This window comes from Branchiostoma lanceolatum, chromosome 13 (genome assembly GCF_035083965.1).
Source record: "Branchiostoma lanceolatum isolate klBraLanc5 chromosome 13, klBraLanc5.hap2, whole genome shotgun sequence".
NCBI lineage: Eukaryota > Metazoa > Chordata > Leptocardii > Amphioxiformes > Branchiostomatidae > Branchiostoma > Branchiostoma lanceolatum.
In genome coordinates this window covers 4,209,695-4,232,650 of record NC_089734.1, presented here as the reverse complement: position 1 = coordinate 4,232,650, position 22,956 = coordinate 4,209,695, and the positions used below count along the sequence as shown (strand labels likewise).

At 40.4% G+C, this 22,956-nt stretch overlaps 2 protein-coding genes across 3 annotated transcripts; one reads left to right on the top strand and one right to left on the bottom strand.

The window, feature by feature from the left end:
- Nucleotides 1-4,246: 4,246 nt before the first annotated feature.
- LOC136447900 (prokineticin-1-like) lies at nucleotides 4,247-6,346 on the bottom strand. Its single transcript, XM_066447023.1, has 2 exons — nucleotides 6,193-6,346; nucleotides 4,247-4,931 (listed from the first exon to the last, which is right to left on the bottom strand). Exons 1-2 carry the CDS (start codon nucleotides 6,271-6,273, stop codon nucleotides 4,644-4,646), a joined length of 369 nt encoding a protein of 122 aa, XP_066303120.1. The 5' UTR covers nucleotides 6,274-6,346; the 3' UTR covers nucleotides 4,247-4,643.
- Nucleotides 6,347-10,059: 3,713 nt separating this feature from the next.
- On the top strand, nucleotides 10,060-19,874 carry LOC136447309 (uncharacterized). 2 transcript variants are annotated; one of them, XM_066446063.1, is made up of 10 exons: nucleotides 10,060-10,371; nucleotides 10,883-11,172; nucleotides 14,128-14,227; nucleotides 14,683-14,777; nucleotides 15,140-15,241; nucleotides 15,674-15,775; nucleotides 16,998-17,093; nucleotides 17,991-18,068; nucleotides 18,527-18,874; nucleotides 19,436-19,874. In XM_066446063.1, the coding sequence occupies exons 2-10, from the start codon at nucleotides 11,101-11,103 to the stop codon at nucleotides 19,712-19,714; spliced, it is 1,272 nt and encodes a 423-aa protein (XP_066302160.1). In that variant the 5' UTR covers nucleotides 10,060-10,371; nucleotides 10,883-11,100; the 3' UTR covers nucleotides 19,715-19,874. The 2 variants fall into 2 exon arrangements, with proteins under 2 accessions (XP_066302160.1, XP_066302161.1); XM_066446064.1 differs by lacking the exon at nucleotides 17,991-18,068 and having other exon boundaries at nucleotides 10,061-10,371; nucleotides 19,436-19,873.
- The last annotated feature ends 3,082 nt before the right edge of the window (nucleotides 19,875-22,956 follow it).

Genomic DNA, 22,956 nt, shown 5'->3' with positions numbered 1-22,956 from the left:
GAACGAGACTGTTTTCTAAGTGTTGCAATACTTCAGTCAGCCGTAGGGTGTCTCTCTTTGATCCGTACAGACTGCCTGTGGGTCGCGCTAGCTCTACGTCGATGAATTCGAAGTGTCGCTTGCATAGGACTGCTATGTAGTGTCAGGAATGATTACTATGGAGTATCGTGTAAAACGTATTCACCCAAAACATCTATGATGAACGAAGTCTGAATTAGAATTCATAACTTTAACATTTGATGTATTCAAATATTCAAATATTTAATGGAAGTACCAAGGGTTAAAAAAACCATGCCAAACATTCAGCCCATCAAGCGGCTTCCCCCAGCGCCCAAGGTTATATTGCACCGTGAAGTGATCCACAGACCTTACAATATTTTGACACCAAAATTGCACCTACTTCAACTGCTTTAAAGTTCCATACATATACCTAAGATCAGCTTTGATAACATTCTCTACGTCTGCAAGCTCTTTGTCGTAATTCGTAGGCGTGTCTTTTTAATTTCCTGTAATTCTTAGGGAAGCTATTTCATTTTACGTAATCCGTTGTGAGGAGGTGAAAATAGCCAGTGCATTTAACGTAAAGTGTAATCGAGTCAAACATTTTCCCGTAAATTACAGTCTAGCCTGCAATTTTTCTGTAGTCATCCTCGTTAGGTCATCCTCGTACCAAGGATTTAGTGTAAAGCGTAATCAGGACCCCCCATGCAGACCCTCGAGGTTTATCAAAGTGTCACGCGACGGTTTGTTTTTCGATCCGAACACGCAACATCGGTTACATTTCAAAGACATTTGTCTGAAAACATTTCGTCAGAGTGGAATGGGGCAATACCCAGCTGTTTGAAAACTTCAGTAAACAAAGAGTAAAGACAGACGATTCCAAAACGTTCGGAGTGAATAAGAATACTGTTTACGCAATTAACAATTCAGCTGCGAAACAATTTCACAAACACTAATCAGAAAAAAAATTACATTTTGTTTGCACATTTATAAAACTGCGTAATGTTTTGTCTAGTACGTGGCAAATGTCACCAAAATATTCAGACTGTTTACACATTAAGAAAACTTGTTCGTAACCACTACACCCACAATATGTTTTGTTCAATACATCTTAACTGTTAAGGATGGGGTTGGATGGACAAATATCACCAAAGATTCTTCCAAGCCTCTAATCTTTTCCAACCTCCCTACGTCAGCGCATTGCCACGTTCAAGGTGTCTGAAGTTCCCTTTAAAGGACACGACGTTCTGAAAAGATTAGAGATCCATTTTTTGTTCTGAAATGTTAGATGTACGTCAAGTCGTCAAACAAATTGCACTTAGCCTTGGGATTCAACGTTCTTTTATTCGTGTTAACAGCTTTAAGTGATAGATTCTTGAAAGGTATTTGCTACTGTAGAGTGTTAGGGAAAAGCATGAATGGCGGAGGGATATATGTGATGTTTGCTGATGTCTTTGTTTTATGTGTTTGTTTAATGGCCTAGTACTAGTGTTACGCTGGTGGTGTGACGTCTGCACTGCACAAGTGCACGTTTTGGTGGTGGGTCTGTGTTTGAAATACTATGTTCTTTTGCTCTATATTATCAGTTTAACTATTCATCTCTCTCTCTCTGGCTATGTGTGTGTGAGTGTATGATTGTATGTGCGTTAATGTTTGTCTGCGTGTAGGACTGCGTATGCGTGTGTGTTTGCGTGTCAGTGCATGTGTGTTATTTTAGTTCTCTTCATGTTTTAGTTTTTTTTCACGTTTCTTCACTTTTTCGGGTCATAGTGATAAACGAGTTCTTTCGCATCATTAGATTATATAAATGGTTTATTCAGGAATTGACACATACAGAAATTAAAACAGCATTGCAGCCGATGTAACCTTTTTTAAAAGTAAACCGGCTGAATTACGTAGTCTTAGAATTAAAAGTACATAAGAGCACACTCAAACAATCCGAAAATATATACAAAAGACCAAAGTTCAATCAACAGTAGCATATATAACAAAAGCAAAATCACGTCGACTGATGATATAGACTAATTTCGTACGTTGCTCGTATCGGACAAATGAATGTAAGGTTAAATCTGTCGTTTGCTGCAATATCCGGAAATATCAACGATCATATCTTGATTGATGATTTTAATTACATATCTAGAAGAGGACTTAACGAAAATGATTTAATATAATTGACTTCGATCCCTCTCCTGATACACTGAACGGAATATCATCTTAAATATTTCTGCATGAGTTGTGGCAATTTCTCCACGACTCAATACGAAACACATTTTATTTCCAATTGTTCATGAACCACGATGAAAGAGACCAATACTTTAAAGAAGTCACCATGACCTACCCAACTTTCTCACATTCACGGACGAATAGAAAACACAAATTATAGAAACAAATGTACTTTTCGTCTTCCTCTGCTTCAAAAAAAGAAGTCAAGCCCAACTTGTTTAGACATTACTAGTATTTGAGTAGTCTCTTACGACAACGTCAACCACATTGTCCATTGTCATATGTATCTTACTTCCTTTAAGAGACTCTTGAAGTAACGGAAATGACCAAAACGAACGGACACGGACCATAAAAACAGCTTTTGTCCTACTATATGTTGTATATTGTACCAATTGTATATGTTATACCATATATATATGTAACGATATATGTTGATAAAGTTATTAGGACTCAAATGACTGTGTATCTCTGTTATATTTCATCTGACCCTTACCTCTTCCCGCATGACCTCAATGAAAAGCGGTCTGCAGGCCAATTTGAGCTTCTCATGAATAAACAAAAGATCAAACAAAATCATGATGTATGTCCCCTATGTTTCTTTCATGTACTTACAATCAGCCTTCAGGCAAGAACTTGCAAATAAACTTTCAATACATACATTGCGTGACTCATATTGCAAAACAGTGTGCCAAATCACATCTCCTGTGAGGATGATTTCAGAATGGCCACAGTTCAGAAGAAAACGCCGTGGACTTCAGTTCAAAGTAGGGTGTGCTCAGAAGAACCTTGGAAGAGACTCATCTTACAGTTATATACCTTAGTTCAATCATCAGCTGCATTCTTTTCTTGTCCTGTAGAGCGTGCCCGAAATACAAAGAATGTTTGAGGATGTAAAACCACGGGAAAAATGTTGTGCATTGTTAAGAAAGCTTCCGTTTCATATGTAGCCTGTGGTGGTCTGTTCTTCCCACAAGTCCTGTCCAATTGCCTGTCCTGACAATTGCAAGGGTCTGTAGATTTGTGTCCTCCCTCGTCGTCGTAGACTGCATGCATAGTTATCGAGGCTTCAGAATGTGTTGAACACCTGGATATCTGAAGCGTATATACCTCTGGGATTACTGATGCTGCACTAGTAGATCTCTTTGAATTCATCTTTCTTATTAATTCGTCGCTATAAAGATTAGTGGCGGTATTGTGAGAGTATTAAAAAGTACGTAATACTTTTCAGATCTAATCATAGCGATCATGATAAACCATTCATTCATTCATTCATCATTTCATTCTACCATTCATCATTTCATTCAACCATTTATCATTTCATTCACACCCCGAAAAGTGATTGACCCATAGCCATTAAAGGACTGTAGCTATAGCCGTTACGAAATTATTATTTGTACTGTTAGAACAAAGTAGGAGCCCATTTAGGCGTTTCCCTTTCTTCTGTGCGTGTTTTATTGTGTTGTTATTTCTTTTTATGTGCAAATAAATAGATAAAACAAATAAATAATCACAAGCTTTTTATTTGCTTGCGTCTTAATGTTTTGTCTCACTGTTTTTGTGTCAACAAGTGGAATAATAGAGTCTGCGAAACCTACGTTTGAATGCATGGTAAACAAAACAACATTCAAAGAAGAATTTTCAAAGCGTATCCTATCACTGCCTGTGACCTTAAGTGCCCTTATCTGTCCTTATTTGCGCAATTTGTTTTTCAAAGCAAAAGATAAAAGGACCTCTTATGCAGCGGCAGCAGAATTCGCTGTAGGTAACAGTTTAGTATTCATGCCCTCGATACATATCGTAACTTCTCCCGTCTTTGTGTGGGCGCTGATCAAAACAGTAATAAGACATAACCATATGTTGACAAATTCCATTGATGTATAACTCTAGAACGATGAATTATTCCAAGGCCAAGTAGCATGTTGACTCCATTTGAAATGATTAAGAAGTGCGGTCGTGTTCACCATTTACTTCTCATCAGACGAGTATCTATCTTTTTGGTCAATAAGTACATAACACATTTCTCAATGTCCATTGAATTCTTTATTGTCATTCTTCGTGGATTCGGTTCCAATAAGAACTAAAGGAACTAGGTTTACGAATTAGGATAGTCCTTATTCTAAAAGGCACATTGCCCGCAGTTTGTCTCTTATAATGTGTACGATTGAAGTACAGTAGTCGGGCACAACCAGTGTGCAAATTCATTCGGGTCAGAAAAAATATTCCTTAACTAGACTACAGTTCAAAATATATATATAATCCGCTTCAAATAGCGATATTGCAAGAGATTTCAGGAGAGGAAACCGTCGTCACATTTTGTTGTATTTGTAACAAATCTGCGATTGGGAAATAACAGCATTATTAAACAATGCGAAAGATACTATGATGGAATCTCTCATGACAGCGATGGATTTTGTCGTTTGTCATTCTATGTCAGTACCTGCTTGTGCCATGAAGATGTTATCAAACGTGGTACAGTGGCCGATCTTGGCCGTTTCGGTGGCAGTGCACCCGAGGTCCGGGCCGCAGGGACAGCGCCAGAAGGCCCGAGGTGCCTCCAGCGGGTACGGCATGAGGTTGCTGGAGATGTGGCACTCGTCCCCCACGCGGCCTCTGGGCTTGCACACGGCGATGCCAGACCCGAGGTTCCACCGCGCGCAGCACCAGTTCTCCCCTTTGTTCGCGATGCACTCGTAGTCACTGCGGCAGCCCTAGCGTGAGGTGAGGTTATCATCATTAAGAACCGGACGCACATAGTCGTACGGGGAGAGACAAACACTCAGAAATAGAAATAGACAGAGAGAGAAAGAGAGAGAGAGAGAGAGAGATATATATATAGAGAGAGAGACAGACAGACAGACAGACAGACAGACAGAGACAGAGACAGAGACAGAGAGAGACAGACAGAAGCATGCAGAGACAAAAAGACAGACTGACAGACAGACACACACACACACACACGGCCGGGCGCAGCAACCAGTTCTCCCATTTGTTCGCGATGCATCCGTAGTCACTGCGGCAGCCCTAACGTGAGGTAAGGAAGGTTATGTCGTTATTATGAAGCATCGATTCTTACGTGGAAGAGATGGGGAGACTTGTGAGCGCGCACATACTCGCACTGGGAGAGAGATACACTCGGAACTAGACACAGACACAAAGAGAGAGGTGGCAGACAGACAGAGAGACAGAGAGAGACAGAGAAACAGGCGCAGAAAGAGACACAGGGAAAGAAAGAAAGAGAGAGGCAAACACACAGACACAGACAGACAGAAAGAGAGAGACATAGGGAGAGAAAGATCGCTCGGAGAGTCAGCTAGCTATATCCTTTGTAGCATTTGGGCATCACCAAGCAGAAACTAAAGATTCTAAGGCTTTCTAAAGGACAGCTTTCTTCGTTTGTCTTTTTTCTTCCTAACATGCTGCTACAAATTAGAAATGGGCCCATTCTACCTTCAGAGAGCTAACCAGTATAGACTAGGAACTGGAGATCTTACACATGATGGCCAGCAGACAGAAGGGGAAACAAGATTCACAACCACAAGAACATAGGAAAGAGTCGCATAGAAAGATTGGTTGTGCTAGTAAAAAAGGCAAATTCATACGGAGATTTCAAATTCTGCACTATCCACCGAAACAAAAACCTTAGAACAGAAACCAGGTTAAAGACGTGCACAAATAAAATGAATGTTGGTGGGGTCGTGTGGCGTAACGGCAGGGTGTTCGGCCCAGCGGTCCCGAGTTCGAATCCCCCTGACGCCACCGATGTTGTGCCCTTTACACGATGTTGTGCCCGATGTTGTGCACTTTACACGACTTTCCTCACTTCACCCAGGTGTATAAAAAATGGGTATGTTGTTCTGTACATGCCACTGTTAATATAAGTTATAAAAACTTGAGTGCAGTGCCACGTCGTCCTTGTCTGTCAAAAACCGAAGTAAAGAAATAATAAAGAATAAAATGAGGCACACTCACCCCTGTGATGACTAGCGGAGACGCTACTTTGAACACCGCAGCAGCACAGATCATGGACAGTTGTAGAATGAAGGTCTTCATTTCCGTCGTCGTTGTCGTCTTCTTGCTCGGCTGTGTGAGTGTCGTGGCGCAGCGGCGGCGTTCTTCAGCTCTCTTCCCGATGAATCTTGCACCAGTCTGAACGGCGACGGTTTATATAGCTTGGTTACATTACCCGAGCGGAAGTAAGGAGGGGGTGGGTTCGCGTGCGACAGGTGGATGCAAGAAAAAAAACAGGGGGATCGAGTTGACGCTGGGAAATCTTAAATCTCTCTGAAGGTTGTTTTGTAACGCTGGGGATTCCGGGAAACTTTCTACATAAACAAGACGAACGTTGTCGTGAGTGATATCATGTTTACCTGATACAACCTGCACATTAATGTTATCAGTTGTTTGGAATTAAGACAAAGGACAGAGATTTATACGTTGACGCATTCTTACCAAATGCGATATGCTATGACGTTCGTATATATTCAATTTAATAGTCGTCTCTACGGCTACGCATTTATGCCTACAGTATAACTACTACATCAAGACAACCGCTCTGTTTTTATTTATAGGTGATTCAGGAGAAGATGCATATCGTGCTGTAACGAAATAGGAGGCACAGCTGTACACACCACGCGCTAATCGTATTTTTCGCGAATACAAATGTCATTTCACCACTTTCTGAGATATTCGTAAGCCAGGCGTAAAGCGAGCGTAAGAATGCTGCAATTCCCAAACTTAGCAGATCAGAGACAACGCTAAAGTGGGGGCAGCGAAAGGTTTAACTCTGAGCATAGTCGATAGGTTTGAAGGCTGAGTGTTTGAATAGTGACATGTGCGAAGTGAGTACGTTAAACAAGATTCACACGGAAAAGGTACAGTAATTCACTTTATCTTCACGGTAGCAAAATTCCACGGTGTAAAGAAAATTGACATTTTCACTGAACTTTAACTTCACGGTGGTGGCAAGTGATTTACAGAACGGATGTGTGAAGGAATCATGAATAATAACAACAGTTATTTTTTACTGTGATGATACGTTCAGTGTACAGAGGTGACCGTGAAAACAGTGAACATAAACTTACAGTGAAAGAAACAATAATTACAGTATAAGATATTGAGGATATCGTATCGAGTGACCATTTCTAGGCTCGCTTTCAAAAGTATCTAGTTAAATAGTCGTCATTCTTTGTAGAACGCTATACTCTTTCCAAATGCGTTGTTTGTGTCTCATAACAGTATCAGTAAACAATATCGACTTTCAAATATGACGATATCTCAGACATAGATCCAACTGGTAAGTTGGTCGTAATGTCAAATATCTGGGACAGCACGCTGAAAAAGTCAACGAACTGCACGAGAAAACATCAATAAGTTATCTTGTGCAATGATAAATGTTGCTGGAATAAATTTTAGAGAGGATAACATCCCGAAGTTGCTTTGCATAATGCCCCGTGCAAAACGTTTTATTTCATCATCATTATTATCATGATCTTCTTCATCGTCAGCATCATCATCGTCAACATCTTTAATATCATCAGCATCAACAGCATCAGCATCAACATCAGCAGCAGCAGCAGCAGCAGCAGCAGAATCATCATCATCACCATCATCATCAACAACATCATCGTATTTATCATCAGCATCTTCAATATCATCAGCAGCAGCAGTAGCAGCAGCAGCATTATCATTATCATCGACAATATCATATCAGCATCATATTTATCAATATCAGCAGCAGCAGCAGCAGCAGCATTTATCATTATCATCGACAATATCATCATCATCATCATATTTATAAATATCATCATCAGCAGCAGCAGCAGCAGCATCTTTACAGAGGCAGAGCGTTAACAAACAAAGTTTGTTTCTTATGTGAAAATGATGTGCGAAAAAAAAGGTCGATAACATATTTCTTGCAAAATGACCAGAAACTTTTCATTGAAACGTAAAATAGCCGTTCAAATATAACTGCAGTCTTTCAATTAGTTGAAAGAAGTTAGACTTTTCTTTCAGAAATCCCAGTTAAATACTAGTACTGCTACATTTCTTCTATTTTGAATATCTGACGCGCTAGCAACTCTAACGTACATTTACTAAGAAAAGTGCGTCACAAAATCGTCATACTCGCTACTGATACGGTATCCATAAGGATAAGAACTGTGAACACAATCCTAGGAGGGGGAGGGGGGCTTAGGGCACTGATCTGTTAGGGAGGATTTCAGACGAAGAAAAGAGCTACAAACTTAGATATGGCCGGACCTTGAAGATAATTTCAAGAGATATTCCAAATCTATTTCGGTCACTTGCTATCTCCGCATGCACAGGCACAGATATCGTTCAACAAGATCAGTAGCTGATGCCGCTAATGACATACGAATTGCCGCCCCCCTCCCACTAAGAAGGAGACAAAGATAAGAGGGATCAGCGTGTAGACATTTAATCTTTCAAATTTCATTTTTCTAATTTCAGGGAAGCTTAAAAGATTATGTGGTGATGTTAGAATACTGCTAGGTACGGCAACAGTAAAATTCAAACATTAGTAAGTTTTGGCTGTTCTTTTTTTTGCGTGATGGCGTGAGCCAAGGTGACCATTTGGAAAACGTACCAGAGAAAAACGCGTAGAAACGCCACGAAAAACGGAAGCTGATTTTCAAACAATCCGAATTCTAACACCTGTATAGAAATCATCTGAAAAGAACTCAGAGATGCCTCAGTATCAATGACTAGTATACGAATTTGACCAAATTCATACGATCTACCACTAAGAAGCATACATATTTGTCTGAATCCATACGAGTTCTACTAATAGTAAGGATCGTATGCATTCCGTACAACGAATGATATCCGTATGTTTCTTAGTAACGTTAATGGATCGTATGAATTCGATGAAATTCGTGTGCTTTTTAGTAGTGGATCGTATCAATTCTTTCACAATTTGTACGAATTCCTCAAAATTCGTATGAATTCTGTAAAATACGTTTTAACTCTTAGGCCCCTTTAGTTTTTTATGAACCAACGTTAGCTGTTTGCCAGAAATATGCCATTCTTTAATGCTTCCTGCTTCTGTTGTACATTGGCAAAACGAAGGATGTCTTCAATTCTCGACCCCACGCGATTTCCATGGAAACTGCAGGCTGTTATTGCATGTTCTGTTCTTGACATGTTTTGGTTGGCATACATTGAAGCCATAGCTAAATAAGGGCATGTTGTTTTCATCATTAACTCTTTCTTTCCCGGCTTTTTTAATTTCATTACCATTCTTGTTTCATTGCCCAAATATTTGTGTAACAGCTAACAAATCTTCGATTGATATCTTCTTAACTTAACAACGGATAATAGTTAGACAATTTTCGAAACGTGCACCTGAAAATAAATTGCGTCTCAAAATTACCGTGAAATAATTGACCTATTTTTTCTATCTTACATTCTGTCCATAGATAGATAAATAAATTCAACAATGGCCTGAATAATATGTTACCACCACCAAAAACAACGCCAAATGAAATGATTAGAAGGGTAGTTTCACACAATTTGTTTCATGGATTATCTTCAATTCCAACACCATGTTTACATGTTTGGTTTTTGTAGCCTCTGTCAGATCTTTTTGTGAATTAAAAAAATAGTACAAATTGGCCAAATTAGGGACTATTCTAGCAGATGAGTGCGCAGTCCTCTATTTTGGCAAATTTCCTCTCTTTTTTTCCAGTCCACACAAAAATATGGCTAAACTCTGAGTTTTTCTGAGCCACATTCGTCCAAAATTTGTGTCGTCACATTTTGGCGGGAGAGTTACATGTAGTTTGGCGATGCCTGAGGACAAAGGTCAGACGTCAGCACGGGTTGAGAGAGAACAAGTCGTCTGACTGGTTCCTCTGGGTGTGGTCACAAAACCTACAGCAACACCGGGACAACACTCTCTCTGACACAAGTTGTATAAAATCACAATAAGCTACCGATTTGTATTCCCCAACCGCGCAATAACTTTGTGGCAACGGAGTAGGGAACGGTTCGGATCTTGCGGACGGACGCAGTGGTTTTAGGAGATGTTCGACTGACGATTCCTGGCGGATGGCTGAAAAATATCTGTTGCACAGGTGTAGTCTGTACCTTTAGTGTATATAGAGAAGTCGGGGCTACACCCAAACTAAGGTAAGCATGAATGCGTTTGTTTACATCGTTAATATATATATTCTCACGTCTTGTAGTGGAGCCCAGCGCTGTGTAAAAGTCGTGAACAGTGTTGTATAAGAAAGGGGGAAGACAACTTTCAGTGAAAGCATGTGGTCTGTATTGTGCTTGTCTTAAGAATAAGACACAGCGCAATTAAAAATTGGGAAGAAATCTGCCCCGTAACACAGTAAATTATATTCTGAACGAAATGTAAATTTTGTTTGTGTTTATGTTTATCTTCTACGAGTAAACAATCCTATAAGTGTGCAAATAGGTGAATGCATAAGAGAATATTAAGGTGTTAGAAACTATTTTAACCGTAGTTATAGTGATATACACACACACCTTGCTCTTACTGTGTTGACATCATTGTACAGGTATATACTTAAGTCTGTATATCTATAGTTCTAAAAAGACGTTACGAGATTTTCTGTACTTAGGCTGTTTTCATGATACAACATGTACTAAGTATAATCTCCGTCTTCAACAGTTCGGAGACCTTCATCGCAGTCTTCTGTCGCCTGAAGCTAGATTGTCTGTTTGATGCAGACAAAGACACTTGCACGAGAGCCTGCTAGCTATTCAGTGTTAGGAAAGGGGGCCGTTCTATAATAACAGTGGATTCCTTAGAGTTATTCTCGACAGTTGGACAAGAGTCAAAAGTTCAAGTTCTTCTCAAGACGAGGGACTATTTTGTGAGAGAGCACCATGAAGATGAATTCGTGCGGAGGGTGCTGCGACCTGAAGAGGGGAACACTCATCAGTGGCACCTTCACCCTGGTGAGTTTAACAATTACTCCGCAATAAGTCACACACACTCTGAGACAATGAAACAAATGACAGTTACTCAAGCAACTGGATGAAATTGTCAAGAAACAGTCAGACGTTTCAGACAGCATCCGCTGTCTTTCGTCAGTGACTAATAGGAAGAACTGGAGAACCGCGTTTTATACCAAAACTCTGAATTGATATGTTTTATCCAGTTGCTTGAGGATGTCTAAGCTTCATCTACTCTCCAAGCAGAGCATGGATTTCGGCTGGTTTTTGACATATTTTTAGGCGTTTTTGTCGGGCTTTCTACTATATCATCTTTTTTTTTTTGTCTAGCCAACCCAACTGAAGCTTAGACATCCTCAAGTCATCTTTTTGGGTTGGCTAGACACAAAAAAAGATGACAAAGCAGAAAGCCCGACAAAAACGCCTAAAATCACGTCAAAATCCAGCCGGAACCCCTGCTCTGCTTGAAGAGTAAGCTTCATCAACGTAAGACAATTAATGTGGTTGATGAAAAGCAAACCTCGGTTCTTTTGTGGATCGATAACTGAAAATCATAGCAGATTGAGCCTCATGGCTTTTGGAATAAGGTGAATTTTGAATGGCAGGGTGGCTATGCTAGCGGACACGAAACCGAGAAGTCACCGGTTCAATTCCTTGCGTTCCTGGCTAGAAGTTGTGTCCTTGGGAAATTAAGATACTTTACAGAACTTTCATCACTCCACCCAGGTGTAGAAATGGGTACATGACTTCGATTAAGGTATAGATCATGGGCGGTGAAGGGAGAGGGATGGGCTCTTCCAAGACACAATGTATAACAACTCACTGCCCCTACGGCATCAAAAAGGTTATGGGAGTACCTTTACCTTTACCTGCCATTTTAAATGACGAACCCATGATACCAGCAATGCAAAGCAGTGGTCACACCTCAAAGTTGGGCTAGTGGTAAAGAACATGACAGAAATAATACAGAATATCATGCAGACCGTGAATCTAGACAAAGCAAAATCTGAACTAAGTTATTCAAACCATAGAAACAATAAATAAACTATGATATCCAAGAACATTTGTCTGATTTCTATGACTTTGCCTACTCGGGGGTATAAGTATGTCACCAAATGGGAAAAGGGCAAGATGTTTAAACAACTTTTAGATCTTTATGCAAACTCATAAAACAGTACAAAACCTTAATCTTTAACACCTTTAGGGCGTGTCCTTTTTGAAGCTTAACGATATAAATCCATATCCATATACCAATCCATATACCAATTAGAGAATATGCATGTCATAATACAACTATAGTGACTATAACCTTGTTTGATTTTTTGCTACGGAAAAATATTTAGAAATCATAACATAGATAAAATCAACTACACACATATATCCTGGCTTGACATACAAAAACGGTAGTACACACCCTACTGGCTCCAATGACCCCTAAGGGAAAATGTCACTTAGATTACACATCATTTTAAACGTTAAACGTTGCCTCGCCCTTGTAACAATGTAAAAAAACTAGTAGAAGCTTGAACATCTTTGCCAATGTATAATATTGAATGAAGACCTTTATTGCACATTTTTGTCCAACTGGGCTAAGAGCATGTCACAACGAAGCATGATAGTTACAAGAAGTGTTTCTCATTCAATTATTAACTACGAACACAAAACTAGATCTGATTCCACAATTATTTGACACCAATTATGGACAAAAAAGATTATAATCAACACTTCAAATCAATCTTGAAAACAGCAGCTCTTTTCTACGTTCATGTATTTTTGTTTCTTTCAACAAAACAATATTCTGCATTTACCAGTTCTTCAAAGATGACTTCACAACCCATTGTGGTTGCGTTCACCCCAAATCTAACATTAACTAAACAAGACAAGTGGAAAACGCCTTTAATAAAGGGGAACAAGTATCGGCTTGTTTACGCACATTGTCTTCAACATTGCCATGGTAACCGACCACAGTAAAAGTGCCATTTGTACGTGTGCAGTAGGTGTGAAAACTAAATGTCATAAGGGTCACATGAGGTGTCACTGATTGACAGGTAGAACCATGGCAACGGAACTGTGGTGACGTCATAGAGAAAAGTTATGACATCACTCGTTTTGGTGGCAATGTTTTGTTGGGCATGATAATGAGATGTGAATTATCAACTTACGTAATGAGGTGTCTTACATGTATTATATGGCCCATAGTGACATGATTTTCTTTCTTTACTGTGTAAAGACGAGGAGCAGTTGTACATTCATTCATTTATTTATTGTACAGGGTTATACGCAACGATAGCGTGCTAATGTCAGTTTAATTTCAGTCCTCTTTCTAACGTTTTCGGAAAGCTACAAAAACATTACAGAACTTCAAAAGTTGTTGTTGGCGACTAATGATTGTTTACAAACATGCTTGAACAATCAATTTGCTACTATAAAGCACCATAGCTTGAAATGATAGCAGATATATAACATCTACTAACATAACCTGGGTACATAATTCCGCCACCCTGAAAATATACATCCAAACAGATCTCCAACCCAACGTTCCCCAATATAATGCACTTCTGCATGTCTAAACTGCATGTGCATACCTGGGGTGCTACACTAGAGACCTCTCAGACCCACAGTTTTCAAAGTGGCGGATTCATGTAACCCGGTGGATTAATGTTAATGGAAGTAAGAGTACATGGTTAATTAGTTGTTGAAATTTGTAGTTTGAAGTAGAGTGGATTCATTCCTCAAGCTAACCGACATCTTTCACACCGCAGTCATCCCTCAGTAAGACATCATGATCTGGAGCCGCATAGTTTTCGTTTAGAAATTTTATTCAGCCTAGTACCACGGCCGGTTTCGCCGTGACAGTTTTTCAAGTGTACAGATTAAATGACGCAAGTGCATGAGGTTCTCATTTATATTCTACAGTTGAAGAAAATTGATTACGTTTGACTTTTTTCCAACCCACAGTTAGTGGCTGGAGCGTACTTCGCCGTGGACTTCCTACAGTATATGGGTCTGGTGGAGCAGAAACAGGTGGTGTCGTCGACGGATACAAAAACACAAAAAGGTACTACACTGTCACCCATTCACCTTATCCAATGGTAAAGATTAAGCCCCCCCCCCCCTCTCACTGGACCCACGGCACGCTGGCGGCGTCGCTGTGGACGAATTTTATCGACAAAAAAACGTGTCTTTTTTAAGCTTTGTGTGTTTTGTTGTCTTTTTGGTCATACTTGTACGGTTTGAATGATATTTCCATTATAAAGTCAAGGGTAACACAAATCCAGTTTCGGACGCAGGGACGCCGCCAGCGTGCCGCAGGTGCAGTGAGAGGGGGGCTATTCAGTTCCAGTCGCATTTGACAAATGTGTATGGATGTCACCGTGTGATTCAAGCGCCTCTTCCTGACGAATCTAACTGGGTCGGACCTTTTAGTTTTGCGGGTTCGATTCCCGGGAGCCAGGAGACTGTGTTACTCGCCTCGTGTGTTTCATGGATACTTGATTCTTTTTTCTTGTGCAGTTTTGGACGACTCCTTGATCACCGTGTACGTGGAACTCGCCGCTCACGGCCTTGTTGTGCTCTGTTCGTGTCTTCTCTTCGTCGGAGTCTGCACGGTGAGTGTTACAGAGAATTGTTGCTGTAAGATACCTTTGCACATTCTGCTGTTATCCTGGCTAAATCACAATTCCACGGTGTGGAGAGGGAATCCGTAGAGTTTTGGGCGGTGAGAGTTTACCCGTGCTACACAGACAAGTTCTATTGTAAAAATTGTCGCTTATCTACAACGAATCTCCGATTCTAGAAAATGCACACTGTTTGCAGCTGATCTGTCGAATAAGCAGTATCCTTCAGATATACGTTTAGCCATTTGATCTAATTGATACTCATGATCCATGATCAGCGATAGATATAGATTGACAGAAATTTAAAAAACATAAATTATGTAATTATTGTGTTCTTTTTCATATGCCCACAGCTAAAGAAGTGGCCGATGTATCCATGGATTTTTGCGGTCATCGTAGAAATTCTTGCAGAGATTTCCGCACAGATAGCTATGTACATTCTACACTGGAACCAGGTGAGTGCTCTAGAATGAGTTAGTTAGGAATGATAGCATATTATATAAGTGTACATTCCATTTGATACTAACGTAAGTATTTTCTGAGAACACACACAAACACTCAAACACACAGGCAGACAAGCAATTACATACACACAGACACACATAAATACACACGAACAAACACACACTGTTGAAACGCACAAACACAAACACACACACACACACACACACACACATACACACACACACACTTTGACTGCTACCCAGTACAGTAATTTACTGCTGCCATGTAAAATGCATCTTTCATTAGCATTGAAACAAAACAGTCAACCTAACTTAATAAATATACAATAGAATAAATCGATATTTCCCATATGTTCCCCTTTTCAGTGCAAATTTAATTTGGGAATATGAAGAAGTAACTATATCGTATTTTGCCTCCACCAGGGCATCACAGCGTACCAGTTCAGCCCCCTGTCCCTCACCAAGGACCTGTGGGCGGGGTACCTCATCAGCTACGCCGTCAGGGGACTACTCATATTCTTCAAGGTATGTCATCTTACAGGCAGTGTCCCTGTGGTGTAGTGGTCTTCGCTTCTGGTACTTGCCACATCTGGTTCAAATTACTTGGACCAGAAGGCCCAGGTTCAAGCCCCGGGTTAGGACACGTCTGGACAAGAGGCGCATTGAGTCATACCAAAGACTTTATAAAAATGGTACATACTTATGAAACAGTATGGAAGTTAAACACACTCTACTGCCAGTGGACTAGCCCCCTGCTGCAGTGATTGCCCAGGGCTATGAAACGGGGATGGGCACCGCCCTATACATCAATTATGGTGTGGGAGGATTTTAAATAATGTCCTTTTACAAGATGTCTGAATAAAGTAGTCAATGTATCGTCAAAAATAGTTACTCAAGCAACTGGATAAAACTTTGAAACAGTCAGACGTTCCAGACAGCATCCGCTGTCTTTCGTCAGTGACTAAAGAAAGATCTGGTAGAACTAGGTTTTATACCAAAACTCTGAATACTAGACTGAATAAAAGTTCTACACAGGAACTATGCGGCTTCAGATGTCTTACTGAGGGACGACTGCGGTGTGAAAGATGTCGGTTAGCTTGAGGAATGAATCCACTCTACTATATACCAAACCTCTGAATAGATATGTTAATGAAGTAACTATTGCTTGAGTAACTATTTTTGGCGCATCTTATTACCTGGACGTCTAACCTTCATCAAAGTAGTCAATGTATCATTGTATCAATTATTTTTTAAAGTTTTGTGCTAGCCATCATAAATGAATTAGCCGCCTGGGCGTCATCCTACTAATTCTTTAACCAACTAAGAACTAAAGGCACCCAGGCAATAAATAAGTGGATGGCAGTGTAAGATTTATGATCTTTGATAGAACAGCAAAGTCAAACTAAATTGCCATCTTTGGAAAGAATCAAACCGTATAAACGTTTTGAAATGTTAGAACAGCAACCGAAAGATGTATGCATCGTCATGATTAAGACTTATTGTTTACCAACGAGGTACTTGGTGTTAACTTAACATATCCTTTTAGATAAATCCATTATTTGAGATCCCATAATCCATTCGTTTCACAGAAAGTTGTTGATGATAAACCCATCAAACTGTAAAATTATGAAGGCTTAATTCTATGTTTGAATGATTGAAGTTATCATAATGTTGACATGTCTCTACCTTTACAGTCATCACAGTTGTATTGCGTTTATCACATTCTTCCCGTTCTTTCTTCACGTAGATCTGGGCCATCCTTTGCGTTATCTACTTCATCAAGGAGATGTCTTCGTCCAAAGGTGGAGGCCCCGGTTGGGCCAGCTACCAGGATTACGTGCAGGTAAAATAGGCCCGCAAATCCACCAAAGAACTAGAAATCGCCATGCCTTTGCATTTGCAATTTCTGCTTTTCTTGGACACGCAATTCTCAAGCTTAGAACACCTCGGCATGGTGTGTAGAAAGAAGGACGTACAGATCTTTAGCCTGAGTACCATCCTCCGTAGTGACCGCTGGCTCAAAGCTTGTCCCTTGCAATTGCTATCCGTGGTTAGCAAGCATTGAGCCAGCGGTCACTGCGGAGGATGGTACTCAGGCTAAGAAATCTTTGCGTGGCTTTTAAACTTTACTTTAGCTTCTTGCTTTTTAGCGCCAACTCATATTATTCCGCCGGGTACCTTATATCAAAGTAGAGGGATGTCCCTATAGCTCAACTGGTAACAGCCTCACAGTTGAGCTCCTGGTTCCAATTAGATACTATCTGAGAGACCCCGGTTCAACCCTGGGAAGGTCATCTCGGTTGGCGCTGCACCCAGCTTTCGGAATGGACGTAAAACGGAGGTCCCGTGTTCGAGGAGGTGACTCGAGAACGTTAAAAGGGCCGGAGAAGGGCTAGCAACCCCTCCCTGTAAAAAGATATACCCCGCTACTGAAACAGCAAGAAAACTTGCTGCCCTGTGTGCAACTGGACACTACAAGGTTCTGAACGAACGAATGACTAAACCCTGACCCCTTTTAAACAAATTTAAAGAGATCTACTAATGCAGCATCAGTAATCCCTGAGGTATTCAGATATTCAGGTGTTCAAGGCATTCTTGAGAAGGTCTCGATAACACGATTTTATGTGGCAATATTGGAGTTCCTTGCGGAATTATAAGTGTTGACTTAAAATGTAGTAGCTTCTTGCTAGCTTGCTGCTTAAACATGTTCCGCTTGTTGCTTGTGCTCTGTTCTGCATAGTCTGGGTACAATTGGGGTGACGTTGTAGACAATCTCTACCCGTCTACACTGTGGGAAGATGAGCTGCGGGAGAGCGAGGTACATTTTTGCAACTTTTGGGGACTTTTTTATCTGCTGCATTTCTTTACATGCTGCTTACTGGCTTTCTTTATGCACTTCAATTTTCTCGGATAAAACAGACGATTCGCGTAAACTTATTGTTTTATCTATTCATAGTAATTTTAGTTCCTCTTGTTACACACGTTTCGACCTTTATTTTCGATCTATTTTCTTTCATTTTTGTTTCTTTAGCTAAAAAGGTGGTATATCTTTTGTAGCTAAAACATTTTCCATTCTACAAAGTCTTCGTACAGAAGTGTATCGATCAAAAGAAAGGTAGAATTTTCAACAAAACATGTATGCTAGAATATGCATGTATACCCCCTTGATTTTTTTGGCTCGTCTGTGTGTCTGCATGTCTCTCTCTTACTATACTGTTTCTGATATACGTCAAAGGGGTGAAGTCCGCCATCTCTGATTGCCTTGTTTCCTTCTAGACCAATCCCTACGTCGGAGGAAAGACGTCGAAGGAGCGACGGACGGCGTACCAACAGCAGACGTCGTACGAAGACTACGACCGCCGCCCGAACACCCGAAGCGAGTCTCAGGAAGAAGCCGACGACATGCGACCGCCTCTCGGAGGTGAAGCTCCAACAAGAGAAGACTACAACCGATCTCTGAGGCGGAAGAGCTCCCAGGCTTTGAGGGACGATCCAGAAATAGTGAGGGAGGAACCCAGCGCGTTTGCTACGGCACCCAGATCGCCCAGCGAAGTCTACTCCCCGTTCCACGACTTTTCGGCACCCGCAGACGACAATGAAACGGCCCCTCGGTATCCTCAAGAGGTGAGAAAATCTCTTGATGTAAAGCTAAAGACAGTCCCATATCATAGCCTTTTTGAGGCCGAATGGTTTGTTATCCACTATGTCTAGGGAATAGCATTGGAAGGCGGAGCCTTTCTCTCTTCTTCCACCGCCTTGTACCTCCCCAACCGAAGTCGGGTACCCATTTTTACACCTCAGTGGAGCGAGGAAAATCGTGCCTTTCCCAATGACACAACGTCTGTCCGGGGCTGCCGGGAATCGAACCTGTGACCTCTCGACCTCATGTCCGCTACCCTAGCCACTCGCCAATTCGGGTTTGATTCCTGACATTCCTGACTTTCCTCACTCCACCCAGGTGTAAAAATGGGTACCTGACTTCGGTTGGGGAGGTGAAAGACGGTGGAAGGAGAGGGATGGGCTCCAACTTCCAATACCGTGCCCTAGACACAGTGGGTAATAACCTACTGCCTCCACAGCCTAGAAATGGCTACTTTTATATCTTTCCTGCATTCTGCTATAAACGTATTTGATTAATTAACTTTTTGATAGTTGATTGGTGATTTAACGGATGTTTTGTTTCAGGACGACTATCCACAGTCCGTGGCAAGTTCGGTGAGAGGTGCAAGGCGAGCCCGCTACCCTAGCGACGGCTACTCTACCGTCTCGTACGACCCCGTCGCCCGCCCGTACCGACCACCGCAGCAGTCCCGAGCGCCGGCGGGCGTGCCCTACATCCCGCCCGCCGACTACCCTCCCTTCGACCGCCCGTCCTTCATCACGGACTCGTTCGACTCGCGCAAGCCGGGAGAATACGGGCAACAAGGTCTCAGTCGCGCCCAACCGCCTCCGAGCAGATTCTGAGTCTGTGCTGATCTTGGTAAAAAAAAAAACATCGAGCAATCATGGAGTAAAAAAGATAACGCGTTGTTAGCTAGTTTCTCCATATTGCAAAAGTGCAAGACATACACAGTGTCTAGTAGACACTAACATGTACGTCTTTAGTCTCTCTTAGACTAACTACGACGGCTATAGGAAGAATATTTGCCAGGGGAGTTTTGCCACTAGAGAATTTCATTTGCAAGCACATTATTAACCTTATCGTGGACTGACTCTACTGGCCAATTATTCCCTTTTTTGTCGAATTCTACTATCTATACGCCCGTAGGAAGGCCTGGTGGAGGCTAGGTATTCTTGCCCATTTCAAAGTTTAGCATTTTCATATGCTGCAAATCGATATGACCAAGGGTCCCTTTGAAATATCCTCGATTACATAATCAAAAAACATAAAAAAACAAGGAACAAAGAATGTATACGCTGTATTACACAGTGTACTGAAACTACACTTGCGGATTGCAAACTGTCGTAAAGACAAGTGCTACATTGAGATTCAAGTCTGTAAATAACAAGAAAAATCATCTTTATGATTCGAAATGAATCTAAATTTTCTTACCAGTGATAGTGGGTCTCAAAACTATATCATCTATCAGGAAGAGTTTGTGTCTACTAGACTAATGGCCATATTACATGTAACCTTTAATTCAGCACCAAGGGCAGATCCTTTTACACATCAAAAATATGGAATTTAGTCATAAGAACCAAAGACTGTAGTACTCTCATTCTGTACGACAGTCTTTTGTGAACTAGATTAGTTTCTTAGAACTGTACAAGCTGCCATGGGTTGTATTATAAACAATTGTTAAACAATAAAGATAACATTATTGTAATTATTCTTCGACTCAAAAAATAGGGACTCAAAAAATTTTTATCCAGAAATGTATCCTTTCTACAGAACCACCTTAGCCCTTCCGAAGATGGTTGACTTATACATTAGCAATACTGTGAATAAAGTGAATATCTATATATTAGTAGACAACACGAGTTTAAGTCTTTGCTTCTCTGATGTTTTTAAAGTGAACTTTTTTTCTCTTATTAGTAATGTAATTTTCAAGGTATGGGAAATTTGTGCATATAGGGTGATGTTTAAAATCACCATGAAGTAAGATGTATCTTTTTATGTTTTGGAAGAATAAAAATTGCGAAGAAATATAACATGATTTGAACATTTTTTACTATAACAAATAATGTTATACATCTGTACTGCTTATGCTATATACATCCAAATAAGAACAATATGCATAACTAAGGTGGAAATTCATATGAAATACTGTAATTCACTTTATCTTCACGGTAGCAAAAGTTCACAGTGCAAGCTAGGAAAATGGACATTCTCACTGAACTTAAACTTCACGGTGGTGGCAAGTGATTTACAGAACTATCGTGTGAAAGAAACATAAAAAATAACAACAGTTTTTTTTTTCATGGTGATGATAAGTTCACGGTAAAGAGGTGGCCGTGAAAACAATGAACATAGAATTACAGTGAACGAAACAAGAATTACAGTATGCTATCAACAAGCATCCTCATCGAAAGATTTTAACTGAAACACCCCTACAGTTCCAAAATTAAATGCTAGGTGGCCCAAACCAATACCACTTTGTCATGATGCCAAAACCTATCTGCCACCCAAACATTCAGACCATAGACAGTCCAAGAAAAAACATACATTGAAAAACTGCTTTGATAGAATTTCTCCTCTACCTGACCGTTGATACACAGTCAAACCTGTGCAGCCTAGTGTCCACATCTACATAAAAACCTCCTGGCCATTGCAGCCACAATTGTGTGGTCTCTTAGATCATTTTGTATTTCAAATAGTCAGTTTCGCATTTGCCAAGGGCAGAAAAGTTTTCACGCATAGCTTAACAGCCTTTGGATATCACAATTTCCTCAATACGTTTTAATCAGCTACAGTAGTTTGGCACCATGCAAATGTCTATTGGGGAATACATACACCGTATTCCATCAGCAAGGTAGACTAAAAACGACAAGAACTGTACCTTCCATTCAATCCGTCATTGACAGTCAATGTAAGGTACCTATAAATTGCTGTTAAGGGAATAAAAAATTGGCATTGACGAATAGAACTCCTAAAATGACAAAGTTTTTAGTTGTTTCTGATTTTTTCTCTAATATATCCTAATTGTGCCTGTAGTCAAACCACCGCCAAAGGAAGTACCAGTTAAGAACAAATCATTGAAAGCCCCCTTGTGGCAAAAGTGCGTAGGCTGATCCAAGTGTTTAATCAATGAGAGGTAACTGCTAAAATCTCCAGATGTTACTTAAGTGCGTGCAATTTAGGAAAAAGAAATACGTGGTGTCAGATTATAAAGGAAATACGTCATTATATTTGATGCATAGATCTTTTAAAAGCTACCAAATGTAGTCAAGTTAGAAAAAAAGGGAGGAAATACGCGGTATCAAATTAGTTTCATGTCTTTCATTAAACTCTTGGATTTTTTATTTAGGAAAAAGGGGAACGAAATACGTGGTGTCAGATTAGAAAGGAAATACGTCATTATATTTGATGCATGTCTTTTCAAAGCTACCAAATGAAGTCAAGTTAAACAGGAGGAAATGCGCGGTGTCAAATTACCTCTAGAGGAAGTACGTTGTGGATGACGTAGATAACTGTTATATTGGTGTTGCCGAAGGGATATTTTCCTAAATGTATGATTAATATATGTATATCATCACAACATCGTATAAAAGACAGAATGTAACCATATTTATTACACAGACTGCCTGCTCTTATAATTATAACACTTGCAATATAACATCCTTCCAGTCCACAGTTATTCAGTACATTTTACTGGGTCTCTGTTTTCAAAATAAGCAGCAATGTTTGGCCATTGGCTGTAAAGGCCATTGTCACATGTATGGATCAGAAATGTGACTTAAAACTTTCTACTTTTCTTTAAGTTTCTCTACATTAACCAACTACCTTGCAGTCATAATGAATCATGGTTTAAAAGCCTCACCAGCAATGGCCCATTGCGCAGGCCTAGGAAAAAATGTTGTGTTTTCGGTTACCCAACTGACCCTAGAAAAAATCAGCAACCCTAGCCATTCTTTTAGGGTGGGGGGCGGACAAGGGACATAAAATGTTCGACCTGGCATCTGAGTGATGAAAACTTTATACAATTGTTTTCAACATGTTCTCATTAATGGTGCCGATAGAAAATTGTACAATGTATATCTGTATG